This window comes from Watersipora subatra, chromosome 9, assembly GCF_963576615.1.
Source record: "Watersipora subatra chromosome 9, tzWatSuba1.1, whole genome shotgun sequence".
NCBI classification, from domain to species: Eukaryota; Metazoa; Bryozoa; class Gymnolaemata; order Cheilostomatida; family Watersiporidae; genus Watersipora; species Watersipora subatra.
Window position 1 is genome coordinate 28,922,418 of NC_088716.1, and position 26,350 is coordinate 28,948,767.

At 33.0% G+C, this 26,350-nt stretch overlaps 1 protein-coding gene across 1 annotated transcript in view; it reads right to left on the reverse strand.

Annotated features, from left to right (window-relative positions):
• Positions 1 to 224: 224 nt before the first annotated feature.
• Positions 225 to 26,350, reverse strand: part of LOC137404956 (uncharacterized) — a 61,381-nt gene continuing 35,255 nt past the window's right edge. Inside the window, exons 8-10 of the mRNA XM_068091183.1 lie at positions 7,647 to 7,760; positions 1,441 to 1,567; positions 225 to 355 (exon numbers count right to left, since the gene is read on the reverse strand). Of these exons, the coding sequence (XP_067947284.1) occupies positions 225 to 355; positions 1,441 to 1,567; positions 7,647 to 7,760 (372 nt within the window). The remainder of the gene's footprint in view (positions 356 to 1,440; positions 1,568 to 7,646; positions 7,761 to 26,350) is intronic.

Consider the following 26,350-nt stretch of genomic DNA (forward strand, 5'->3'; position numbering starts at 1 on the left):
GCATTAAAAGCAATATGTCGACCAGCATTAAAAGCAATATGTCGACCAGCAATAAAAGCAATATGTCGACCAGCATTAAAAGCAATATGTTGACCAGCATTAAAAGCCATATGTCGACCAGCATTAAAAGCAATATGTCGACCAGCATTAAAAGCAATATGTCGACCAGCATTAAAAGCCATATGTCGACCAGCATTAAAAGCAATAACAACAAACAAGTAATCTTACCGAACGCCACATATCAACTTGTGACGTAATGTTCTCTTTACCATTTCAGCGCTTTCGTGAAAATCATCTTTCTTGGTTGAATTGAAGTGTTCTCCATAGAAAAGCACAGCATAACTAGAATGATGTCCTGAAAACCATTAATGGGATGTCATTGCTAACGTTATAACATTATAAAAGTTATGATGAGTTGCTAATGTTTACTTCCCAAAGAATTACCTACTTGTACATACAATGTAAAGTAGTACTAGCTGTATCATTTCTATCGTATACCTAAAGTAATACTACCTGTATCATCTCCAACATATACCTAAAGTAATACTAGTTGTATCATCTCTATCATATACCTAAATTAATACTAGTTGTATCATCTCTATCATATACCTAAATTAATACTAGTTGTATCATCTCTACCATATACCTAAAGTAATACTAGTTGTATCATCTCTACCATATACCTAAAGTAGTACTAGTTGTATCATCGCTATCATATACCTAAAATAGTACTACCTGTATCATCTCCAACATATACCTAAAGTAATACTAGTTGTATCATCTCTATCATATACCTAAATTAATACTAGTTGTATCATCTCTACCATATACCTAAAGTAATACTAGCTGTATCATCTCTATCATACACCTAAAGTAGTACTAGTTGTATCATCGCTATCATATACCTAAAATAGTACTACCTGTATCATCTCTATCATATACCTAAAGTAGTACTAGCTGTATCATCTCTATCACATACCTAAAGTAATACTAGCTGTATCTTCTCTATCATATACCTAAAGTAATACTAGCTGTATCATCTCTATCATATACCTGAAGTAATACTAGCTGTATCATCTCTATCATATACCTAAAGTAATACTAGCTGTATCATCTCTATCATATACCTAAAATAATACTAGCTGTATCATCTCTATCATATACCTAAAGTATCATCTCTATCATATACCTAAAGTAGTACTAGCTCTATCATCTCTATCATATACCTAAAGTAATACTAGCTGCATCATCTCTATCATATACCTAAAGTAATACTAGTTGTATCATCTCTATCATATACCTAAAGTAAAACTAGCTGTACCATCTCTATCATATACCTAAAGTAATACCAGCTGTATCATCTCTATCATATACCTAAAGTAATACTAGCTGTGTTTCCGGTGTGCATTCCTAAAGCAGCACACACCATCTAGGACCTACCTAGAGAGGCACTCGCAGTCTCATCACATTTGGGGCAGAACAATCTTTCTCCATTGATGTAGCACTGAAAGCAGTAGAGCTTGCAATTGTCTGTACACCTCATCTCATTGTGCACTTTAGTTTCCATCTCTGAAATTAAAATTGCAATAAAAACTGCAAATCTATTCTAGCTGAAGTGAAACAGAAAAAAAATAGCACTGCAAACAAACAAAGATCATCGGTAGAAATCTGTAAATCTATAACTAATAAATTCTAAGTCCTAACAAGGTTTAAGCAGTCCACAAATGCAAAATTGATACAGCAATAATTCATGTAGTATTGTTTGCTAAGCAAAAAAAAAATTAGCTGTTTTCGGCAAAAATTGTGATCCACAAACAGTTTGGCATATTTTATCATAATATCTTCACAGAAAACTCAACCTAACTTTCTGAAAGCATAGTGCCATAACTCTTTTTTCCTATTGGACACAATGAAATAACGGCAGCAACGCGATTAGTTATTCACAATTTTCATTATTGGAATTTTGAACCACCAAAAACCTTTGTCTTCACTGATTTTTACTTAGAATTCTTACACAAATTCTTACAAATAGTTATTTACAAGCTTACATCTATACCTTCTATATATTCTTACATCTATACCTTAAAACCTCTAATTGAACGCCATGGTGCTCTGTTTTTCAACATTTCCTCTATAGTGACAGTCAATTGGAGGCGGCGTTTATTTAGAGGCTGGCGGTGTATTTTTCAAACGGCTCGTCGGAATTTTGAGAAGATAAATTTAGCCCTATTATTGGTGAAGTGAATGTCACCTATATTTTGTCCTTTTTTCCGATAGAACGATATAAAACCTTTTGGATGCAATAAATCTGCTAACTTATCTCCAACTTGTCAAAGACCTCTTAATAAATATGCATTGACAAACAGAGAAATATCTCTACCAGTTGAAATCTATTGCTTACAATTAACCTGCTATGGCGTTAGGCCTTATAGCATGTGTCCTGCTGAGCAATTTGCTTGAGCTATCAATTTTTTTTTTTTTGAATTTGAAAACAATTTTATTTTATATCTATATTTACCAATTTTGGATAAAAGGCTCATTGCACTCATTGATCTGTTTGCTAGTTTGCAGCCAAAGCTGGCTTTGTATGTGCAATAGAAGAGGAGTTACGAGCGTTGATCAATCGTAAGATCAGATTACCGCAATGATGCTATCAAATAATATGCTACAAATCTGCAAATAATATAATGATAACGTGTTAAAACGATAACCACAATGTTTGAGTACGTCATCGAAATAAAGAGATTCCAATCTACGGCGTTTCATGATGGCTGCAATTAACTGTTCGTTTTTTAGCTTTTAAGAGCTTGTAATCACATTTCCACATATTTTGCACCTACAACACAGCAGAGTAGGGCATGGTAAATCTTTTAATACCAAATAACTGTAATGTGAATTTTGTTGCAAGTAAACCTTTAATGTAAATGATCCATTATTAATTACATCTTTTAACACTTTTTTACTGATCACTTGATATTACGGGTTCATGAAGATCCAAAATAGTCAAAGTGGCGTTCAAATGGAGGTGATGTTCCAATACAGGTGGCATTCGATTAGAGGTTTAACAGTATGTAATAAAAAAATTTATTTTGCTACTTTTACTGACAATAAATACTGCAGAAAAAACATTTCTGAGAAAACATCAAACTTAAGTTGTCAATAAAACTTTTTAGAGAAAGTTCTAGGCAAACTGCTTGAAGCATATATTTAGCCACAAGCAGTGAGCATGTCGTATTTGCAGGAGAAAAAACAAATCGCTTTCACAGCCTTGTAGCTTTCACAATATGTACAGTATATACAGTACATGTATGTACAATACATACCGTATACTAGCTAAATGTACTAGCTAAATGCCCTAAAAGCTAAATGTCACTCGGGTAATAAAAAAGTACTTATGTAGAACATTTTTTTGTATTTAACATATAACAACATTTACCATTCTAATGTTAAAACTTCATATCAAGAGAAAAGTGTGTTGTACAATTAAAATAAATTCAGTGAAAAAATAAAACAACTGTAAAGGTGTTTAAATGTAACTGTGAAATAATTAGCAAGTAATGGCTAAATAAAGTCTGTTTTCTTGCTATTGCAATGAAAAATCATTTAGTATACAATTATATGATTTTAGTTTGTTTCAGTGTGGCATCATAAGACATAAAACGTTGCATATAGGGATATAGAAACCCATAGTAATTATCTAATGCAAACACTCCCTGGTAAAAATCATCAAAATTTCATATACATACTGTACATATTAAAAATTAGTAACAAAACAATGTTAACCTTAGCAAATTTAATTACCTACAGTAACTTTAGTATATTTAGTAGTTATGATCAGCAAGAAAATGTAACATTACAATGTACTATGCGCAATATGTAATATGTAGTGTGGGAAGTACTTACCTTCGAGACAGACGTATAACATAAAGCGAAATTTAACTTACATGAATTTAGCTTACTAAACACATACTTAGAGCTAAGTTTTAAAACGTACTTTGCTAAACTAAATTTTAACTTTTTCATTGACAAAAATTTTACTGTTTATCTGTTTCCGTAGTTGTTTTTGCTATAACTTATAACGAATAAGGCTGAACTGAGATAGCAAGCATCGTACGATCTCTCTTACCTGTAGGTGTTGTGGTAGGAATTACAGCTAAGAGCATATTGACATTTTTGTTAGTTTGTCATAATCAATACACCGACTACCAAATTGTAATTTCGAGAGAGCTTTTTGTTGATATTGTATGGCGAGAAAAAGTTGGAAAAAAATTGTCCCTGTATGGGTACGACTGGTAAACATCGTGTTTTATTTATACTACAGCAAAAACCTCTTATAACAGGGATATCGTGATTTGAGGGTTTGCTGTATAAATTATTAATTTACCATGCGCAATCGCAAAAAAGATATACCATATATGATAAAAGTGATGGGAAGAATAAGAACGGCTTAGCCTTGTGGCTATGCGCGATTGTTAGCAAATTTGCAATTTGCATATTGCGAGTTCAAATACAGTACAAAAATAATTTTTCTTTGCTAATGCTCTTTCTCACTATAACTGGACAGACTACAAACCTTGAGATTTATATACATGTATATAGATGTACAATATATACATATATATACAGCATAAACATGTATATATAGTGTAAATATATGTATATACAGCATATCCATCGTTTTTGTTAACACCATCAATCTGTTTGCACATGCGCTCATTCACGAAAAAGCCGCCATATTTGTAGAAAACGATCATCATTCTCTTATTTAATAGTATTTTTGGTGTTGTTTAGATACTATATTAAAAAAATTGCAAACAAAAGCATCATTTTTAAAAACTCATTGCAGAAGCTTCGTGTTTTTAACGACCAAAGTTGTCTACAAAGATGGCCGACTACGATAAAATGACATCACGAAAACACGAAGGATACATGCAGTATATACTTTATATAGTGTACTTACATGTATATACAGTAGGTACCCTATATACATGTACATGCTATATATACAGTATATACAATACCTCGTAATACAAGTACCTTAACATGAGAAAATCGAGAGATGAGCAAAAATTCGATCAAGTAACCGCCTTAAGACGCAAGAAACCTTTGAGATACAAGCATATGAGCCAGTTCTCGATAGACACTAAATTGCCAAGTATGCGAGAGGCTGCTTTCGAGAGCAACATCAATGGCTCTTTCTCGTCTCAAATGAAAAAAGTTTTATTAAGGTTGGCCAAAAGTGAACATGAGACAAAAACCGCCAAACCAGAAAAAAATAATAAAAAATCAAGACAATGACAAAATTATATAAGTATTAGTAAAAAATTAAAACATAGCTTTGAGTGTGTTTTAGTGAGATTTTAGTGAAATTCATTTAAGTTAAATTTAAAGTTTGTTATATTATGTAGGATCTCAAAAATTTAGTGTATTGAATGCATTGCTGTCAAGGTTCCCTCACACCGCTGTTAATCACTACATCTGTCTTGAAAGTAAGAACTCCATACATTACTGTACATAGTAATGTTACATTTTATTGCAGATCATAACCACTAGATAGGTAAATCTTTTGCTTTGTGAGGGTAGGTACTAGGTTAAAACCATTAAAACACATTTTTCAATCGTATTATCCAGTTTGAGATGGTTTTCTCGTAGCATGAGAATGAATTAATTTGTATTCAGCTATTTTATATAGGAAATATCGCATTGAGATACGAAAACATTGACATCAGCTCATTCCCAGAACGCAAAAAGCTAGTATGTCGAGGTATAACTGGATATGCATGTATGTACAATATATACAGTATATACATGTATATAGGGTACATACCTTATACAGTGTACATACATGTATATACAGAATATACGCTAAACACATGTACACGAAATATATACAGTACATACCTGTATATAAAGTACATACTTTATATAGTGTACATACATTAACAAAAGGTTGAGACCATGCTTGTTTTACCTGGGTTATACAATGTAAGGGCTACCCAATCTCTATGCTGCTGAGAAGTGATGCCATGGTTTGCACTAAGTGAACTTTGAATTATACAACGTTGTGTCATGTTTTGTGGCCCGGGGGCCACAGTGGAGGCCACAAGAGGTGGGGGCCAGTGGGGGCCACAAGGGGTGGGGGCCAGTAGAGGCCACAAGGAGCCAAAGAGCTCGAGTGGCCTGGCAACAGCCCGGATCTCAATCCGATTGAAAATCTCTGGACAGTGCTAAAGAACAAGGTAGCACAAAAACAGCCAGCAAGTATTGCAGAACTTGTAAGGTTATAAAGAGTGTTTGGTGCGCTGAGATCACCACAGAATCCTGCAGAAAGCTGATAGAAAGTATGCCGAAGTGACTTGAGGCGATAATCACCAATAATGGTGGATACACCAAATACTGACAGTAAAGACTCAAAAGTATTGTGCTACGCTTTTAATTAACTTTAAAACTGCATTAGTAGAAGTGTTTCAGTACGTAACTATATTGTTTAATCACAAGTTTAAATAAAACCACATATACTGCTATAAAACCAATAATATGCATTGATTTACTGAGTGGTCTCAAACTTTTGTTAATGACAGTATATATATATTACATATATTATATATATACATAAATATATATACATATACACATGTACGTATGTACGTACATACGTATTATATATATATATATAGATAATACGTACGTATTATATATTTATATATATACATGCATATATATACATATATATATATATGCATATATATATATATGCATGTATATGTACATATATGTATGTGTATATGCATTAAATATATACATACATAGAGTATGTACTTTATATAATGTGCATACATGTATATACAGTATATAAACTAAATACATGCACCAAATATATAAAATATATACGCTTATGTACAATATGAACAGTATATACTATATATATGCATATACAATATGTGCAGTATGAAGAGCATGTACATGTATGTACAATTTATACATTATACACACTATATGTTTGTGCATACTATAAACTTCGGAAGGCTATATTCTATTTAAGATTAATACAAAGAACATTAAAAAAATGAACTTCAAGAAGATATATAAACTATAGTTGTCAGTTTGCTATTATTTAGGGGGCATTGGATAACATAGGCAAACATATAATTTCATTGCACCTGTGGAACACAGCATACAAATTTGTTGAGTATGTGCTTACCTTGAGGACAAAACTCACCCAACAGAATTGATGCAACCGATGGATATCACCTTAAGAACACACTAGCCAGAACTGTTAGCTATGCCCTCACCTTGAGGATATATTAAGCACAACTGCTACATATACCTTTACTTTGGGGACTCAACTACCAAATATGCTTTTACCTTAGAGGAAAAATTATACACACAGCTGCCATGAATGTACCCTTACCTTAGATCAAAGAAGACACAACTCTTAGACACATCCTTACCGTGAGGACACAAAAGACACAACTGCCAGATACACCCTCACCTTGGGGACACAGAAGACACAACTGTTAGACACACCCTCATCATGAGTACACAGAAGACACAACTGCCAGATACACCCTCACTTTGGGGACACAAAAGACACAACTGTCAGACACACCCTTACCGTGAGGACACAGAAGACAACTGCCAGATACATCCTCACCTTGGGGACATAGAAGACAAGATTGACAGTTGGCCACTTGTTCACCTTTCAAAGGATGATTGTAGGCTTCGTAACCATCAGGTTTTGCTGTTGACTTATAGATGTTCTGAAATCAAGATAACAAGAGTCTCTGCATCAAATGCGATGCCGAGACTAGGAAAAAATTATTGGAAATAGAATGGCTAAAAGACACCTCTAAGTGAAGTTTTGCGTTGGCAAGTTCAAAATTAATGGTCATAATTGCGAGGTGAGTGCCACTATTCCGTTTTTAGTAGTCTCTAGCAATATTCTACCAACTATTAGTGTGTATGATATTAGATTAATCATATATATAACAAATATTTAACATAACATATAATTACTGGATGATTGCCTGGCATTGCCCGAGTAGTAAAAAGGTCTTTGCATAGAAAATTTATTTTTATTTAACATAAAATTCTAATTTTCAAACTTCATATCATGAGAAAAGTGTTTTGTGCAGTTCAAATTAATTAGGAGAAAAATCTACCGTAAAGGTTTTCAAACAACCGTAACTTTCAAATTTCATATCAGGGAAGTTTTTTGTTGAAATAAATTGAGAGAAAAGATAAAACAATTGTAAAGGTGCTTAAATGTACATAAATGTAAAATAACTAGCAAATAATGGCTAAATAAAGTTTGGGTGCTACGATTACAATGAAAAACTATTTGGTATACAATTATATAATTTTAATTTGTGTCAGTGTTGGCAGCATAAGGCGACAATGTCGTATAGAGTGGTATAGAAATTCATAGTAACTATCTAATGTAAACACCCCCTGGTAACAATCATCGAAATTTTATTACATTAACATTTTTTTCAATATATTAGAAGATAGTAACAAAACAAGTTGCTAACCTTAGTAACTATAGCTACCTACAGTAACTTTCTTTGTCTTTAGTGGGGTGGTGTACAGTTACGGAACCGGATACAGGATCAGGGGAGGGGAACCGAGGACGAGTGAAACCCGGAGAGGACAGAGCTTACTGAATACTAGGGCAGACACGGTGGAACTCAATTGCACCAGACCTAAGGTGAATACTCTCACTACTACCACATGATGTCAGAAATTGACTCGTGCCTGCATTACATTCGATCACCGTGTGTAGTTCAATATAAATGTGATGACAAGTTTTCTTTCAAATTCTGAGTCGGAGATTCTTTCCTCCTTTGTTGAGGTCGACTCTAAGATTATAGTCAGGGTAAGATATTGCCAGAGTTCCGTGCTGGGTATTGTATTTTTTTTCTTTGAATAAATCTTAACGATGGCATCCAGGGACAATTCAGACGGATTTCTTAAGCACATTGACTTTGCCAGTGGAAATTTTGCTATGAGTTGGAAAACTTTCAAGAGCTAGTTCAGGGTCCATGCTGTTGCCAAGAAATTCTTCGAGATGAAAGAAGAGGAGCAGATATGCAATATGCTGGTTAAGATGGGCAGTGAGAGCGTGCCAATTTATGAGCAATTCCCATTCGACGAAGGAAAAGCAGAAACGAAACGCACATTCCAAAACACCATGCGCTTCTTTGACAATTATTTTGAGCCCATGAAAAATGTTATTTTTGAGAGGGTCAAATTTAATTCTATGAAGCAGGGAAAGTTGTCAATCCATCAGTTTACTGTGTAGCTTCAAAAGCAAGCAGACAATTGTGATTATGGTCCAGTAAAGGATGAGCTCATTCGCGAGAGGATTGTGGTAGGTGTGCGAGATGCGAGATTGAGGGACTACCTAGTTGACTTAGAGGATCTCATGCTAGCAAAGTGCATTCAAAAGGCTAAGCAATTTGTGAACAATCATGGGCAAGCAGCATCCATGCTGACATATGCAGATGAAAATATGGATGCGGTGTATGGGGGCATGAAGGAAAGACCAACGTTCCCCAACCGTGACAACCCTTGTGAATTGTGTGGAAAACCCATTCATAGAAATGGGAAGTGCCAAGCAGTCGGATCGGTATGCAAAAAATGTGGTGAAAAGGGTAATTGAGCTAAAGCGAAAGCATGGCAAGGAAAAATGAAATCTTCTGTCCATGAGGTAGGCTCTAGAGAAGAAAACTCATGGTCAGATGAGGATGTGGAAGGTCTTTGTCTAGCAGAAGACTTATGACTAGAATCAGAAGCTCTACATTCAATCACTGAATCTTAAAGCATGGTATGAAACAGTAAGAGTAAAGTGTCGGCCCATCAGATTTAAAATAGACACAGGAGCAGCAGTAACAGCTTTGCCATCATCAATGATTAAAATGATAAATGTCAAGCCTGAGAGGCCAAACAAAGTGCTCAGAGCAGCGGGTAACCACAGACTAAGGGTGACTGGGCAAGCCAAAGTTGCACTGTAAACAACAAAAATGGTTGTTGAAGAGAGTGTACTTTGTGGAAGATTTTGTCACTCCACTTTTGGGTAAGCCAGCGATTACAAAACTAAAAATGGTGTCATTCACTGACGAAGTTGAAGTGGAGGCATGGCAAGAGAAGTTCTCTGAGCTGTTCACAGATTTAGGTAGGATGCAAACGCAGGTCAAGATCACCCTAAAGAAGGAACACACTCCATTTGCGTAGGCAGTCTCCAGACGAGTTGCGGCAGCTAGACGTCACCCCCTCAAAGAAGCGCTGGAGTGAATGGAAAGAATGGGAGTGGTCGAGAGGGTTGAGGTCCCAACAGAGTGGTGTTCACAATGCATCATAGTACCTAAGAAAAATGGGAAAATAAGAGTGTGTGTTAATTTTACGAGACTCAACCAGGCCATCATGCGAGAGAACCATCCATTCCCAACAACGGAAGAGACACTAGGCATGCTGGGAAAGGCAAAGCATTTCACGAAACTTGATGCCAACTGTGGGTATTGGCAAATGCTGTTGCACGAGAAGTCCCAGTTACTGACCACATTCATAGCTCCCTTTGGTCGATTTCTGTGTAAATGCTTGCCGTTTTGCATCTCCAGTGCTCCGGAGATTTATAACAGAGAGATGCAGAAGGTGTTAGATTCACAAGGGGTAGTATGCCAGATGGATGATGTGCTGGTAGTTGGCAACACGCAGGAGGAGCATGATAGCCATGTTCGAGACATTCTCGAGAGGTTACATGCGGCAGGGATTACTCTTAACCCGGGCAAGTGTGAGTTCAACGTGAGGAATGGTAACATTCTTAGGTCACGTTATAGATCAACAAGGTATTCACACTGACCCTGAAAAGACAAGAGTCATCCTAGAATTTCCTGAGCCAACAGGAACTAAGCAGCTAAGGAGATTTATGGGAATGGTTAACTACCTGGGGAAGTTTTCTCCCTCTCTCGCTGATGACTCGACTCCTCTCAGAATCCTTATGGAGTCCACAGCAAAAGGCGTCCTTCGGAGACTCAAGGAAAGGATTTCATCTTTTCCCACTCTGATCCCCCATGATCTAGAAGCTGAAACTCTTCTCAGTACTGATGCTTCGTCGTTCGGCTTGGGGGCAGCCCTTTTTCAGAAAATACAGGACAAATGGAGATCAGTGGCCTTTGCTTCATGCACTATGACCAAGGCTGAAACTCGCTATGCCCAGATTGAAAAAGAGGCTCTGGCCTTATCTTGGGCCATGGGAGAAATTCCACTACTATCTAGCTAGAAGGGAGTTCCAGATTGAGGCAGACCATAAGCCATTGGTGCCTGTACTGGGGGAAAAAGAGTTAGCAAAGCTTCCTTTCAGAGTGTTGAGGTTCCGTCTCAGGATGATGGGGGTACTCTTACAGATTGAGTACACGCCAGAAGAGAAGCTCGTGCTCGCAGACACCCTGTCTCAGTCATCTTTGTCTTCAGTGCCAGTCCAGGATGATGATACTGAGAGCCTTGTGTCTGAACTAGTTTGTGCATTGCCTATTGCCAAAGACAGAATGGCGAGACTCCTAGCAGCCACCGTAGATGATCTAGAAGCGAGCTGTCTCAAGGAGTACATTGCACGGGGATGGCCCGCCTACAAGAGGGTGAACCTTGCAGTTCAAAAATTTTATACCTTCAAAGCGTATCTGACACTGATTGGTGGTTTGGTCTATTTTCATGAGCGAGTGTTTATTCCGGTAGCGGAGAGAGAGAGAATACTCAAGGACATTCATGCGGGTCACCAGGGTGAAAGTAAGAGTATAAGGCGAGCTTGTGGGCTTGTATGGTGGCCTGGAATGACAGCAGAAATAGGAAGGCTAGTAAAGCGTTGCTCGAAGTGTGAGGAGTTTAGATGGATACCGAAGGAGCTCATGCAGACTACAGTCTTGCCTGAAAGAGCTTGGTGGTGTTTGGCAGCCGATCTGTGTGAGAAAGATGATCAGTGTTACCTAGTGCTGTTTGATTACTTCAGTAAATATATAGTAGCTCAACCGCTGACCAACTCTCAGGCGGAATCGGTCTGCAGAGAGATGGAGGACATATTCCACATGCTCAGTATCCCTCACACTTTCATTAATGACAATGCAGCCCAGTTCAAGGAGGATGTGTTCAGTCAGTTTCTAAGGAGATGGGACATTGAGCACATCATATTGTCGCCTAGGTATCCACAGAGCAATAGAGCGGCAGAAAGAGCGGTGACAACGGTAAAGGGTTTTCTGAATAAAAAACGTGAATTTGCAAGCAGCCCTCTTCGGTTATGGGGACACGTCCCTCGAAAATATATATTCTCCTGCCCAGCTGTTAATGAACAGAGAGCTAAACTCCATGGGGATATTCACACACAAGTCTGTTGATGAGAAGGGCATACAGAAGAAAGAAACGACTATAAGACTGCGTCAAAAAGTCAATTATAATGCCAGGCATGCAGCCAGGGACCGCAGCCTGTTTCAGACTCAACAGACTGTCAGAATTCAGGAGGACTCAAAGAAGCCAACCAAGCAGGCTACTGTTGTCACAATGAATGGTAGAGAAATGTTGCTCCAGACTGAAAATGGGAACATTTTTCGCAGGAACCGATCCCAGGTGCATACGATGGGACCCTCACCTCCGGAGGTATTTGCCTCCAGACAACCTCCAGAAATACTTGCCACCAGACAGCCTTCCGGGGTATTTCCTTCCAGACAACTGCCAGAGGTACCTGCCACTAGACAACCACTAGAGGTACTTGCCTCCAGACAACCGCTAGAGGTACCTGCCTCCAGACAGCCTCCAGAGGTACTTGCCTCCAGACAGCCACCAGAGGTACTGACCTCCAGACAATCGCCAGAGGTACTTGCTTCCGGACGGTCACCAGAGGTACTTGCCTCCAGACAACCGCCAGAAGAACATGCCTCTAGACAGCCGCCAAAAGTACTGGCCTCCAGACCCCAATCGAGCCCTTCAGCCAACAGAAAAACCACTAGGAGTGGCTGGTTAGTCAAAGCTCCAGATAAGCTGGACTTGTAAACTACATATGTTAATGTCTTCATCACGTGTCTGTTTATTTTTTGTTCTTCTTGTCGCATCATGTGTTGGTGTGTGCTAGTAAATCTCTGAGTGAAATGTACATACGTTCCTTGTTTTGAAGCATTTTCTTGTTTAAAAAAAGAAGGAAAGAAGAAAAAAAAGAAAGAACGAAAAAGGAGATAAGCAAAAAGAGAAATTAGATACATCGTCGTTTTGGAATTAGTTTAATACAGTTGTTGCAGCAAATAATATACACATAGGCAGGATGATGTAACTGAACCAGTCGACGTGACCTTAAATGGGACTTGGGGAAGAGGTGTGGTGTATAGTTACGGAACCGGATACAGGATCAGGCGAGGGGAACCGAGGACAAGCGAAACCCGGAGAAGACGGAGTTTACTGAATACTAGGGAAGACACGGTGGAACTCAATTGCACCAGACCTAAGGTGAATACTCTCTACTCTCACTACTACCACAAGTGGTTATGATCTGCAAGAAAATGTAACATTACAATGTAGTACATTCAGTGCGTACCATGGGAAAGTTTTATCTCTGGGACAGAGGTATAACATAAACGCTGAATTTAACTTAAATGAGTTCAGCTTACTAAACACATACTTAGAGCTAAGTTTTAGTATGTATTTTACTAAACTAAACTTCAACTTTGTCATAGGCTAAAAGTTTATCACTTATCTGTTTGTGAATTCTTTTTTTACTATAACTCATAACGAATAAAGCTAAACTGGGATAGCGAGCACTGTATATCACTTGCGGCATTGTAAGAGGGATTTCAGGGAATAGCATATCTGAGACTTTAATTTGGAGAAAAGTTTTTGTTGATATCGTAGTAATGGCGTCGCCCTAGTATGGCAAGGACTAAAAAGCATCGTGTTTCATAGAGTAAGGCAAAAAATTTTTATACCAGGGGCATCGTAACCCAAGTTTGTACTGTACCAATTAGTAATTTAGGGTGTGCAATCGTGAAAAGGGTATACAGTATATGGTAAGAGCAATGGGAATGGCAGAAATGGCTTAGCCTTGCGGTCAAATATGCACACCTACATATTTGTGATTGTAATCTTTGAGAGTTTCTTTGAGAGCAAATTTTATTCATAAATTTTAATTGCTATAGCTGGACAGACAACAGACGACCTTTGAGATATAGATATATGCTAGCTGAATACCCGGTGTTGTACAGGTAATGAAAAAGTTTGTGCACAGAAAATTAAGTTCATTTAACATGTAAAACATGTTATATTTTAACTTTTATATGAAGCTGTTTATATATAGACTTGAATGTTTGTAAACATATGTCATTATCACATCACCAGAGAGGTGAATGATTGCAGGTTCTCTTTTTTTAGGCATTAGATTATGTGTGACATTTCAGAATACATGTAATTGCCAGATTAATTTAAAATAAAAACTATAACTGAATATGGAAGTATTTTGTAATTAAAATTTTATCAGAACAATGTCTAAACAAGTTGGTTAGATGATTAATTAATATTAATAATAAAGGAAGAATAGAAACCAATTAAGTGATCATAACAGTGATAGGAAGTTTAAAAATGTTCAAACTTAAAACACTATATTCAAATTATGTTTAAAAAAACCCAACTCGAAAACGATAATACTAAAACAAACTTTAAAAACTTATATTATAAACTATAAGTGAGTGATACTTATAATCGTACTATAATCGTAATATTATAGCTGAAACTTATAATCTTACAGTAAAGTAGTACTATAACTACGTTTGTTCTAAATTCTAAAATGTGAAATCAATCACGAATCAGAAAATCGTTGGATTCAAAGGAAATATGTGTAAGCTAATGCACCAAGCGAGCACTGTAATGAAATTTTAAGAAACGCGTGTGTAACGAACTTGATATTCGTCTGTCGAGGAAAGGAAATAGCGCATGTTAATATACTATATTACTATATTACCCATATTAAAATAAACACTAAAGTACAGATAATCAGTATTCATTCAAACAAAGATGTTTAAAATAGAACTGATTGAAAAGTTAATCTTAATTGAAAGAAATAACGTAAAAGCCATAAATAAAAAAGCAGATTTTATTCGAATTCAATGATTGTGAAAGTATGTATTTTACGAAACTAAACTTCTAAATTGTCATCAGCTAACATTTTATCGATCACATGTATTTGTTTTCTTTTTCACTGTAACTTACACCGATTAACAATGAACATCCCTTTCATGCGTTGTGGGAGAGATTCCGGCGAATTGCACATCGACAATTTCAACGTACTCGGTATGACTGCCAAATTTTAAAATGGCGAGAATTTTTGGTTGATCTCATATGGTTGAAATCAAATTTGCTCTCTCACGGCAATGACTAAAAAAAGCGTAGAGTTAGACAAAAAATGCTTTATAATAGGAGTTATAAAACCAGTGGTTATAAAACCAGTTATAAAACTTCGTAATCAGTGGGCTCACTGTATTAATACGTAATTTAGCTTTTGCAATTGGAGAAAAGAATATAAAGTATATGGTGAGAGCGATGGAATGGTAAAAACTGTGTAGCCTTGCAGTTAGATGCGCATGTTGACAGACAGGGAATGACAGACGACAAACTTGGAGATTTATATATAGATATAGATTATAAATAGCACATTATTATATACATGAGTCTACCATTTCATTGTATTATCAAACATAAGATAATTAAGACATGTTCAGCAGGCAATCAATTTGCCATAAAATGGTAAGCAAAATTATTCGCATGAACCTATCTATTATAAGTATGGTACAAACACTAACATATAACTATGATATACCATGAAACCTCTAATTGAATGCCACCTCTATTTGAATGCCACCTCCCTGAGAGAAGAGTTGAATATAGACCGCCATTCTCTTATTGAACGCCGCCTTCATTTGACTGCCACGTTGACATTATTTGATCTTTATGAGCCCATAATATCAACTGATCAGTAGAAAAGTGTCCACAAAATCGTATTAATAATAAATCATTTATATCCGTAACGATTAATTCTCTTGTTGTTTAATTCCAAAGCTTTTTGTTTTTTTCGTTAAACCTTTGAAAGCTACACCATAGAAATAACCAATAACGGTCTCAGGCTAATAGTAGTTTCTTGTTTAACGGGGTCTTTCTACTTTAAAGTAGCCTACATATAAAAACGGCTTAAATTTACGATCATAGATGAAACTTTGAAAGCAACGTCATAGAAATAATTACTAACTGTCTCAGGCTAATTATAGTAGTTCCTTGCTTAACGCGGTATTAATCCTTCGAAGGACTTGCGTATAAAAACCGGTTCGCAAGTTTTTAACCAAAGGTTACGCTTACAAAGCAAACTTTTATGCGTTTACTTAAATGAACTAAATGAGGCGTGTGAAAGTTTTGCTCAGCTAAAAAATTGTTTAGACGCTAATATCGACTATTTCAGATGTGCAAAAAAAAGTTGAGGCCAGAAGATATTGTGGAAGGTATTAGACAACTAGAAGATGTTCGTTCCATCGACAGCAACAATTAGAACGCAGCTATCCAAGCAAACGATGGAAATAGTTTTGTTTTAAAAACGTTAATTTTTGTTTCTGAATGTAATATAAGTATGGTTCGTTTATGTTACTTGTTCATAAATATATATTTGCATCATTTGATAGATTATTATTGTATAATTTATAAATATGCAGATTTATAGCATGTTATTTAATAGCATTTTTGCGGCTATCTTAACACGGCTTACGATGGATCGATGCTCATAACTCCACTTTTATTGCACATAAAAAGCTAGTTTTGACTGCAAACTGTACCAAACATATCAAAGAGTGCAATGAGCTTTTATTCAACAATGTTAAATATAGATACATATATAGATAAATATAAATAAAAATGTCTTCAAATTCAAAATGAAATAAAAATTGACAATGCCGGCCAATTGCAAAGAAGGACACAGGCTATATTATCATCACGGGTCAATTGCAAACAATAGATATCAACTGGTAGAGACAGTTCTCGGTTTCTCGATGCACATTTATTAAAAGATATTTGACAAGTTAAAGGTAAGTTAGCAGATTGATTGCATCCAAAAGGTTTAATATCGCTCTACTGAAAAAAAGAAAGCAAAAATAGGCGACACTCACTTCGCCAGTAATAGGGCTAAATTTATCTTCCGAAAATTCTGACGAGCCATTTGAAAAATAGATCGCCAGCCTCTATTTGAAGGCCACCTCCAATTGACCACCACTATAGAAGAAGGGTTGAAAAATAGAGCGCCATGGCGTTCAATTAGAGGTTTTATGGTAAGTGCTAACATATAAGTACGATATAAGTACTAACATATACGTATGATATAAGCACTAACCTATAAGTATGATATAAGCACTAACCTATAAGTATGATATAAGCACTGACCTATAAGTATGATATAAGCACTAACCTATAAGTATGATATAAGCACTAACCTATAAGTATGATATAAGGACTAACATATAAGTATGATATAAGCACTAACATATAAGTATGATATAAGCACTAACCTATAAGTATGATATAAGGACTAACCTATAAGTATGATATAAGCACTAACCTATAAGTATGATATAAGCACTAACATATAAGTATGATATAAGCACTAACCTATAAGTATGATATAAGCACTAACCTATAAGTATGATATAAGCACTAACCTATAAGTATGATATAAGCACTAACCTATAAGTATGATATAAGCACTAACCTATAAGTATGATATAAGTACTAACCTATAAGTATGATATAAGCACTAACCTATAAGTATGATATAAGCACTGACCTATAAGTATGATATAAGGACTAACCTATAAGTATGATATAAGGACTAACCTATAAGTATGATATAAGCACTAACCTATAAGTATGATATAAGCACTAACCTATAAGTATGATATAAGCACTAACCTATAAGTATGATATAAGCACTAACATATAAGTATGATATAAGCACTGACCTATAAGTATGATATAAGGACTAACCTATAAGTATGATATAAGCACTAACCTATAAGTATGATATAAGCACTAACCTATAAGTATGATATAAGCACTAACCTATAAGTATGATATAAGCACTAACATATAAGTATGATATAAGCACTAACCTATAAGTATGATATAAGCACTAACCTATAAGTATGATATAAGCACTAACCTATAAGTATGATATAAGCACTAACCTATAAGTATGATATAAGTACTAACCTATAAGTATGATATAAGCACTAACCTATAAGTATGATATAAGCACTAACCTATAAGTATGATATAAGTACTAACCTATAAGTATGATATAAGCACTGACCTATAAGTATGGTATAAGCACTAACATATAAGTATGATATAAGCACTAACATATAAGTATGATATAAGCACTGACCTATAAGTATGATATAAGCACTAACCTATAAGTATGATATAAGCACTAACCTATAAGTATGATATAAGGACTAACCTATAAGTATGATATAAGGACTAACCTATAAGTATGATATAAGCACTAACATATAAGTATGATATAAGGACTAACCTATAAGTATGATATAAGCACTAACATATAAGTATGATATAAGGACTAACCTATAAGTATGATATAAGCACTGACCTATAAGTATGATATAAGTACTAACATATAAGTATGATATAAGGACTAACATATAAGTATGATATAAGCACTAACCTATAAGTATGATATAAGGACTAACATATAAGTATGATATAAGGACTAACCTATAAGTATGATATAAACACTAACATATAAGTATGATATAAGGACTAACCTATAAGTATGATATAAGTACTAACCTATAAGTATGATATAAGCACTGACCTATAAGTATGATATAAGCACTAACATATAAGTATGATATAAGCACTAACCTATAAGTATGATATAAGGACTAACATATAAGTATGATATAAGGACTAACCTATAAGTATGATATAAACACTAACATATAAGTATGATATAAGGACTAACCTATAAGTATGATATAAGCACTAACATATAAGTATGATATAAGGACTAACCTATAAGTATGATATAAGCACTAACATATAAGTATGATATAAGCACTAACCTATAAGTATGATATAAGCACTAACCTATAAGTATGATATAAGGACTAACATATAAGTATGATATAAGCACTGACCTATAAGTATGATATAAGTACTAACCTATAAGTATGATATAAGCACTAACATATAAGTATGATATAAGCACTAACATATAAGTATGATATAAGCACTAACCTATAAGTATGATATAAGCACTAACATATAAGTATGATATAAGCACTAACCTATAAGTATGATATAAGCACTAACCTATAAGTATGATATAAGCACTAACCTATAAGTATGATATAAGCACTGACCTATAAGTATGATATAAGTACTAACCTATAAGTATGATATAAGCACTAACATATAAGTATGATATAAGCACTAACATATAAGTATGATATAAGCACTAACCTATAAGTATGATATAAGCACTAACCTATAAGTATGGTATAAGCACTAACCTATAAGTATGATATAAGCACTAACATATAAGTATGATATAAGCACTGACCTATAAGTATGATATAAGCACTAACCTATAAGTATGATATAAGGACTAACATATAAGTATGATATAAGCACTAACCTATAAGTATGATATAAGTACTAACCTATAAGTATGATATAAGCACTGACCTATAAGTATGATATAAGCACTAACCTATAAGTATGATATAAGTACTAACCTATAAGTATGATATAAGCACTAACCTATAAGTATGATATAAGCACTAACCTATAAGTATGATATAAGCACTAACCTATAAGCATGATATAAGGACTAACATATAAGTATGATATAAGCACTAACCTATAAGTATGATATAAGGACTAACCTATAAGTATGATATAAGCACTAACCTATAAGTATGATATAAGCACTAACATATAAGTATGATATAAGCACTAACCTATAAGTATGATATAAGCACTAACCTATAAGTATGATATAAGCACTGACCTATAAGTATGATATAAGCACTAACATATAAGTATGATATAAGCACTAACCTATAAGTATGATATAAGCACTAACCTATAAGTATGATATAAGCACTGACCTATAAGTATGATATAAGCACTAACATATAAGTATGATATAAGCACTAACCTATAAGTATGATATAAGTACTAACCTATAAGTATGATATAAGCACTGACCTATAAGTATGATATAAGCACTAACCTATAAGTATGATATAAGCACTAACCTATAAGTATGATATAAGGACTAACATATAAGTATGATATAAGCACTAACCTATAAGTATGATATAAGGACTAACCTATAAGTATGATATAAGCACTAACCTATAAGTATGATATAAGCACTAACATATAAGTATGATATAAGCACTAACCTATAAGTATGATATAAGCACTAACCTATAAGTATGATATAAGCACTGACCTATAAGTATGATATAAGCACTAACATATAAGTATGATATAAGCACTAACCTATAAGTATGATATAAGCACTAACCTATAAGTATGATATAAGCACTGACCTATAAGTATGATATAAGCACTAACATATAAGTATGATATAAGCACTAACATATAAGTATGATATAAGCACTAACCTATAAGTATGATATAAGCACTAACATATAAGTATGATATAAGCACTAACCTATAAGTATGATATAAGCACTGACCTATAAGTATGATATAAGCACTAACCTATAAGTATGATATAAGCACTGACCTATAAGTATGATATAAGCACTAACATATAAGTATGATATAAGCACTAACCTATAAGTATGATATAAGTACTAACCTATAAGTATGATATAAGCACTGACCTATAAGTATGATATAAGCACTAACATATAAGTATGATATAAGCACTAACCTATAAGTATGATATAAGCACTAACCTATAAGTATGATATAAGCACTGACCTATAAGTATGATATAAGCACTAACATATAAGTATGATATAAGCACTAACATATAAGTATGATATAAGCACTAACCTATAAGTATGATATAAGCACTAACATATAAGTATGATATAAGCACTAACCTATAAGTATGATATAAGCACTAACCTATAAGTATGATATAAGCACTGACCTATAAGTATGATATAAGCACTAACATATAAGTATGATATAAGCACTAACCTATAAGTATGATATAAGCACTAACCTATAAGTATGATATAAGCACTGACCTATAAGTATGATATAAGCACTAACATATAAGTATGATATAAGCACTAACATATAAGTATGATATAAGCACTAACCTATAAGTATGATATAAGCACTAACCTATAAGTATGATATAAGCACTAACCTATAAGTATGATATAAGCACTGACCTATAAGTATGATATAAGCACTAACATATAAGTATGATATAAGCACTAACCTATAAGTATGATATAAGCACTAACCTATAAGTATGATATAAGCACTGACCTATAAGTATGATATAAGCACTAACATATAAGTATGATATAAGCACTAACATATAAGTATGATATAAGCACTGACCTATAAGTATGATATAAGCACTGACCTATAAGTATGATATAAACACTAACATATAAGTATGATATAAGCACTAACATATAAGTATGATATAAGCACTAACATATAAGTATGATATAAGCACTAACATATAAGTATGATATAAGCACTAACATATAAGTATGATATAAGCACTAACCTATAAGTATGATATAAGCACTAACCTATAAGTATGATATAAGCACTAACCTATAAGTATGATATAAGGACTAACCTATAAGTATGATATAAGCACTGACCTACAAGTATGATATAAGCACTAACATATAAGTATGATATAAGCACTAACCTATAAGTATGATATAAGCACTAACCTATAAGTATGATATAAACACTAACATATAAGTATGATATAAACACTAACCTATAAGTATGATATAAGGACTAACATATAAGTATGATATAAGCACTAACATATAAGTATGATATAAGCACTGACCTATAAGTATGGTATAAGCACTGACCTATAAGTATGATATAAGGACTAACCTATAAGTATGATATAAGCACTGACCTATAAGTATGATATAAGCACTGACCTACAAGTATGATATAAGCACTAACATATAAGTATGATATAAGCACTAACCTATAAGTATGATATAAGCACTAACCTATAAGTATGATATAAACACTAACATATAAGTATGATATAAACACTAACCTATAAGTATGATATAAGGACTAACATATAAGTATGATATAAGCACTAACATATAAGTATGATATAAGCACTAACATATAAGTATGATATAAGCACTAACCTATAAGTATGATATAAACACTAACATATAAGTATGATATTAGTACTAACATATAAGTATGATATAAGCACTAACATATAAGTATGATATAAGCACTAACCTATAAGTATGATATAAACACTAACATATAAGTATGATATTAGTACTAACATATAAGTATGATATAAGCACTAACATATAAGTATGATATAAGGACTAACATATAAGTATGATATAAACACTAACCTATAAGTATGATATAAGCACTAACCTATAAGTATGATATAAGTACTAACCTATAAGTATGATATAAGCACTAACCTATAAGTATGATATAAGCACTAACATATAAGTATGATATAAGCACTGACCTATAAGTATGATATAAGCACTAACATATAAGTATGATATAAGCACTAACCTATAAGTATGATATAAGCACTAACCTATAAGTATGATATAAACACTAACATATAAGTATGATATAAACACTAACCTATAAGTATGATATAAGGACTAACATATAAGTATGATATAAGCACTAACATATAAGTATGATATAAGTACTAACCTATAAGTATGATATAAGCACTGACCTATAAGTATGGTATAAGCACTAACATATAAGTATGATATAAGCACTAACATATATGTATGATATAAGCACTGACATATAAGTATGATATAAGGACTAACATATAAGTATGATATAAGCACTGACATATAAGTATGATATAAGGACTAACCTATAAGTATGATATAAGCACTGACCTATAAGTATGATATAAGTACTAACCTATAAGTATGATATAAGCACTAACATATAAGTATGATATAAGCACTAACCTATAAGTATGATATAAGGACTAACATATAAGTATGATATAAGGACTAACCTATAAGTATGATATAAACACTAACATATAAGTATGATATAAGGACTAACCTATAAGTATGATATAAGCACTAACATATAAGTATGATATAAGGACTAACCTATAAGTATGATATAAGCACTAACATATAAGTATGATATAAGCACTAACCTATAAGTATGATATAAGCACTAACCTATAAGTATGATATAAGGACTAACATATAAGTATGATATAAGCACTGACCTATAAGTATGATATAAGTACTAACCTATAAGTATGATATAAGCACTAACATATAAGTATGATATAAGCACTAACATATAAGTATGATATAAGCACTAACCTATAAGTATGATATAAGCACTAACATATAAGTATGATATAAGCACTAACATATAAGTATGATATAAGCACTAACCTATAAGTATGATATAAGCACTAACCTATAAGTATGATATAAGCACTAACCTATAAGTATGATATAAGCACTAACCTATAAGTATGATATAAGCACTAACCTATAAGTATGATATAAGCACTGACCTATAAGTATGATATAAGTACTAACCTATAAGTATGATATAAGCACTAACATATAAGTATGATATAAGCACTAACATATAAGTATGATATAAGCACTAACCTATAAGTATGATATAAGCACTAACCTATAAGTATGGTATAAGCACTAACCTATAAGTATGATATAAGCACTAACATATAAGTATGATATAAGCACTAACATATAAGTATGATATAAGCACTAACCTATAAGTATGATATAAGCACTAACCTATAAGTATGGTATAAGCACTAACCTATAAGTATGATATAAGCACTAACATATAAGTATGATATAAGCACTGACCTATAAGTATGATATAAGCACTAACCTATAAGTATGATATAAGGACTAACATATAAGTATGATATAAGCACTAACCTATAAGTATGATATAAGTACTAACCTATAAGTATGATATAAGCACTGACCTATAAGTATGATATAAGCACTAACCTATAAGTATGATATAAGTACTAACCTATAAGTATGATATAAGCACTAACCTATAAGTATGATATAAGCACTAACCTATAAGTATGATATAAGCACTAACCTATAAGTATGATATAAGGACTAACATATAAGTATGATATAAGCACTAACCTATAAGTATGATATAAGGACTAACCTATAAGTATGATATAAGCACTAACCTATAAGTATGATATAAGCACTAACATATAAGTATGATATAAGCACTAACCTATAAGTATGATATAAGCACTAACCTATAAGTATGATATAAGCACTGACCTATAAGTATGATATAAGCACTAACATATAAGTATGATATAAGCACTAACCTATAAGTATGATATAAGCACTAACCTATAAGTATGATATAAGCACTGACCTATAAGTATGATATAAGCACTAACATATAAGTATGATATAAGCACTAACCTATAAGTATGATATAAGTACTAACCTATAAGTATGATATAAGCACTGACCTATAAGTATGATATAAGCACTAACCTATAAGTATGATATAAGCACTAACCTATAAGTATGATATAAGGACTAACATATAAGTATGATATAAGCACTAACCTATAAGTATGATATAAGGACTAACCTATAAGTATGATATAAGCACTAACCTATAAGTATGATATAAGCACTAACATATAAGTATGATATAAGCACTAACCTATAAGTATGATATAAGCACTAACCTATAAGTATGATATAAGCACTGACCTATAAGTATGATATAAGCACTAACATATAAGTATGATATAAGCACTAACCTATAAGTATGATATAAGCACTAACCTATAAGTATGATATAAGCACTGACCTATAAGTATGATATAAGCACTAACATATAAGTATGATATAAGCACTAACATATAAGTATGATATAAGCACTAACCTATAAGTATGATATAAGCACTAACATATAAGTATGATATAAGTACTAACATATAAGTATGATATAAGCACTGACCTATAAGTATGATATAAGCACTGACCTATAAGTATGATATAAACACTAACATATAAGTATGATATAAGCACTAACATATAAGTATGATATAAGCACTAACATATAAGTATGATATAAGCACTAACATATAAGTATGATATAAGCACTAACATATAAGTATGATATAAGCACTAACATATAAGTATGATATAAGCACTAACCTATAAGTATGATATAAGCACTAACCTATAAGTATGATATAAGCACTAACCTATAAGTATGATATAAGGACTAACCTATAAGTATGATATAAGCACTGACCTACAAGTATGATATAAGCACTAACATATAAGTATGATATAAGCACTAACCTATAAGTATGATATAAGCACTAACCTATAAGTATGATATAAACACTAACATATAAGTATGATATAAACACTAACCTATAAGTATGATATAAGGACTAACATATAAGTATGATATAAGCACTAACATATAAGTATGATATAAGCACTGACCTATAAGTATGGTATAAGCACTGACCTATAAGTATGATATAAGGACTAACCTATAAGTATGATATAAGCACTGACCTATAAGTATGATATAAGCACTGACCTACAAGTATGATATAAGCACTAACATATAAGTATGATATAAGCACTAACCTATAAGTATGATATAAGCACTAACCTATAAGTATGATATAAACACTAACATATAAGTATGATATAAACACTAACCTATAAGTATGATATAAGGACTAACATATAAGTATGATATAAGCACTAACATATAAGTATGATATAAGCACTAACATATAAGTATGATATAAGCACTAACCTATAAGTATGATATAAACACTAACATATAAGTATGATATTAGTACTAACATATAAGTATGATATAAGCACTAACATATAAGTATGATATAAGCACTAACCTATAAGTATGATATAAACACTAACATATAAGTATGATATTAGTACTAACATATAAGTATGATATAAGCACTAACATATAAGTATGATATAAGGACTAACATATAAGT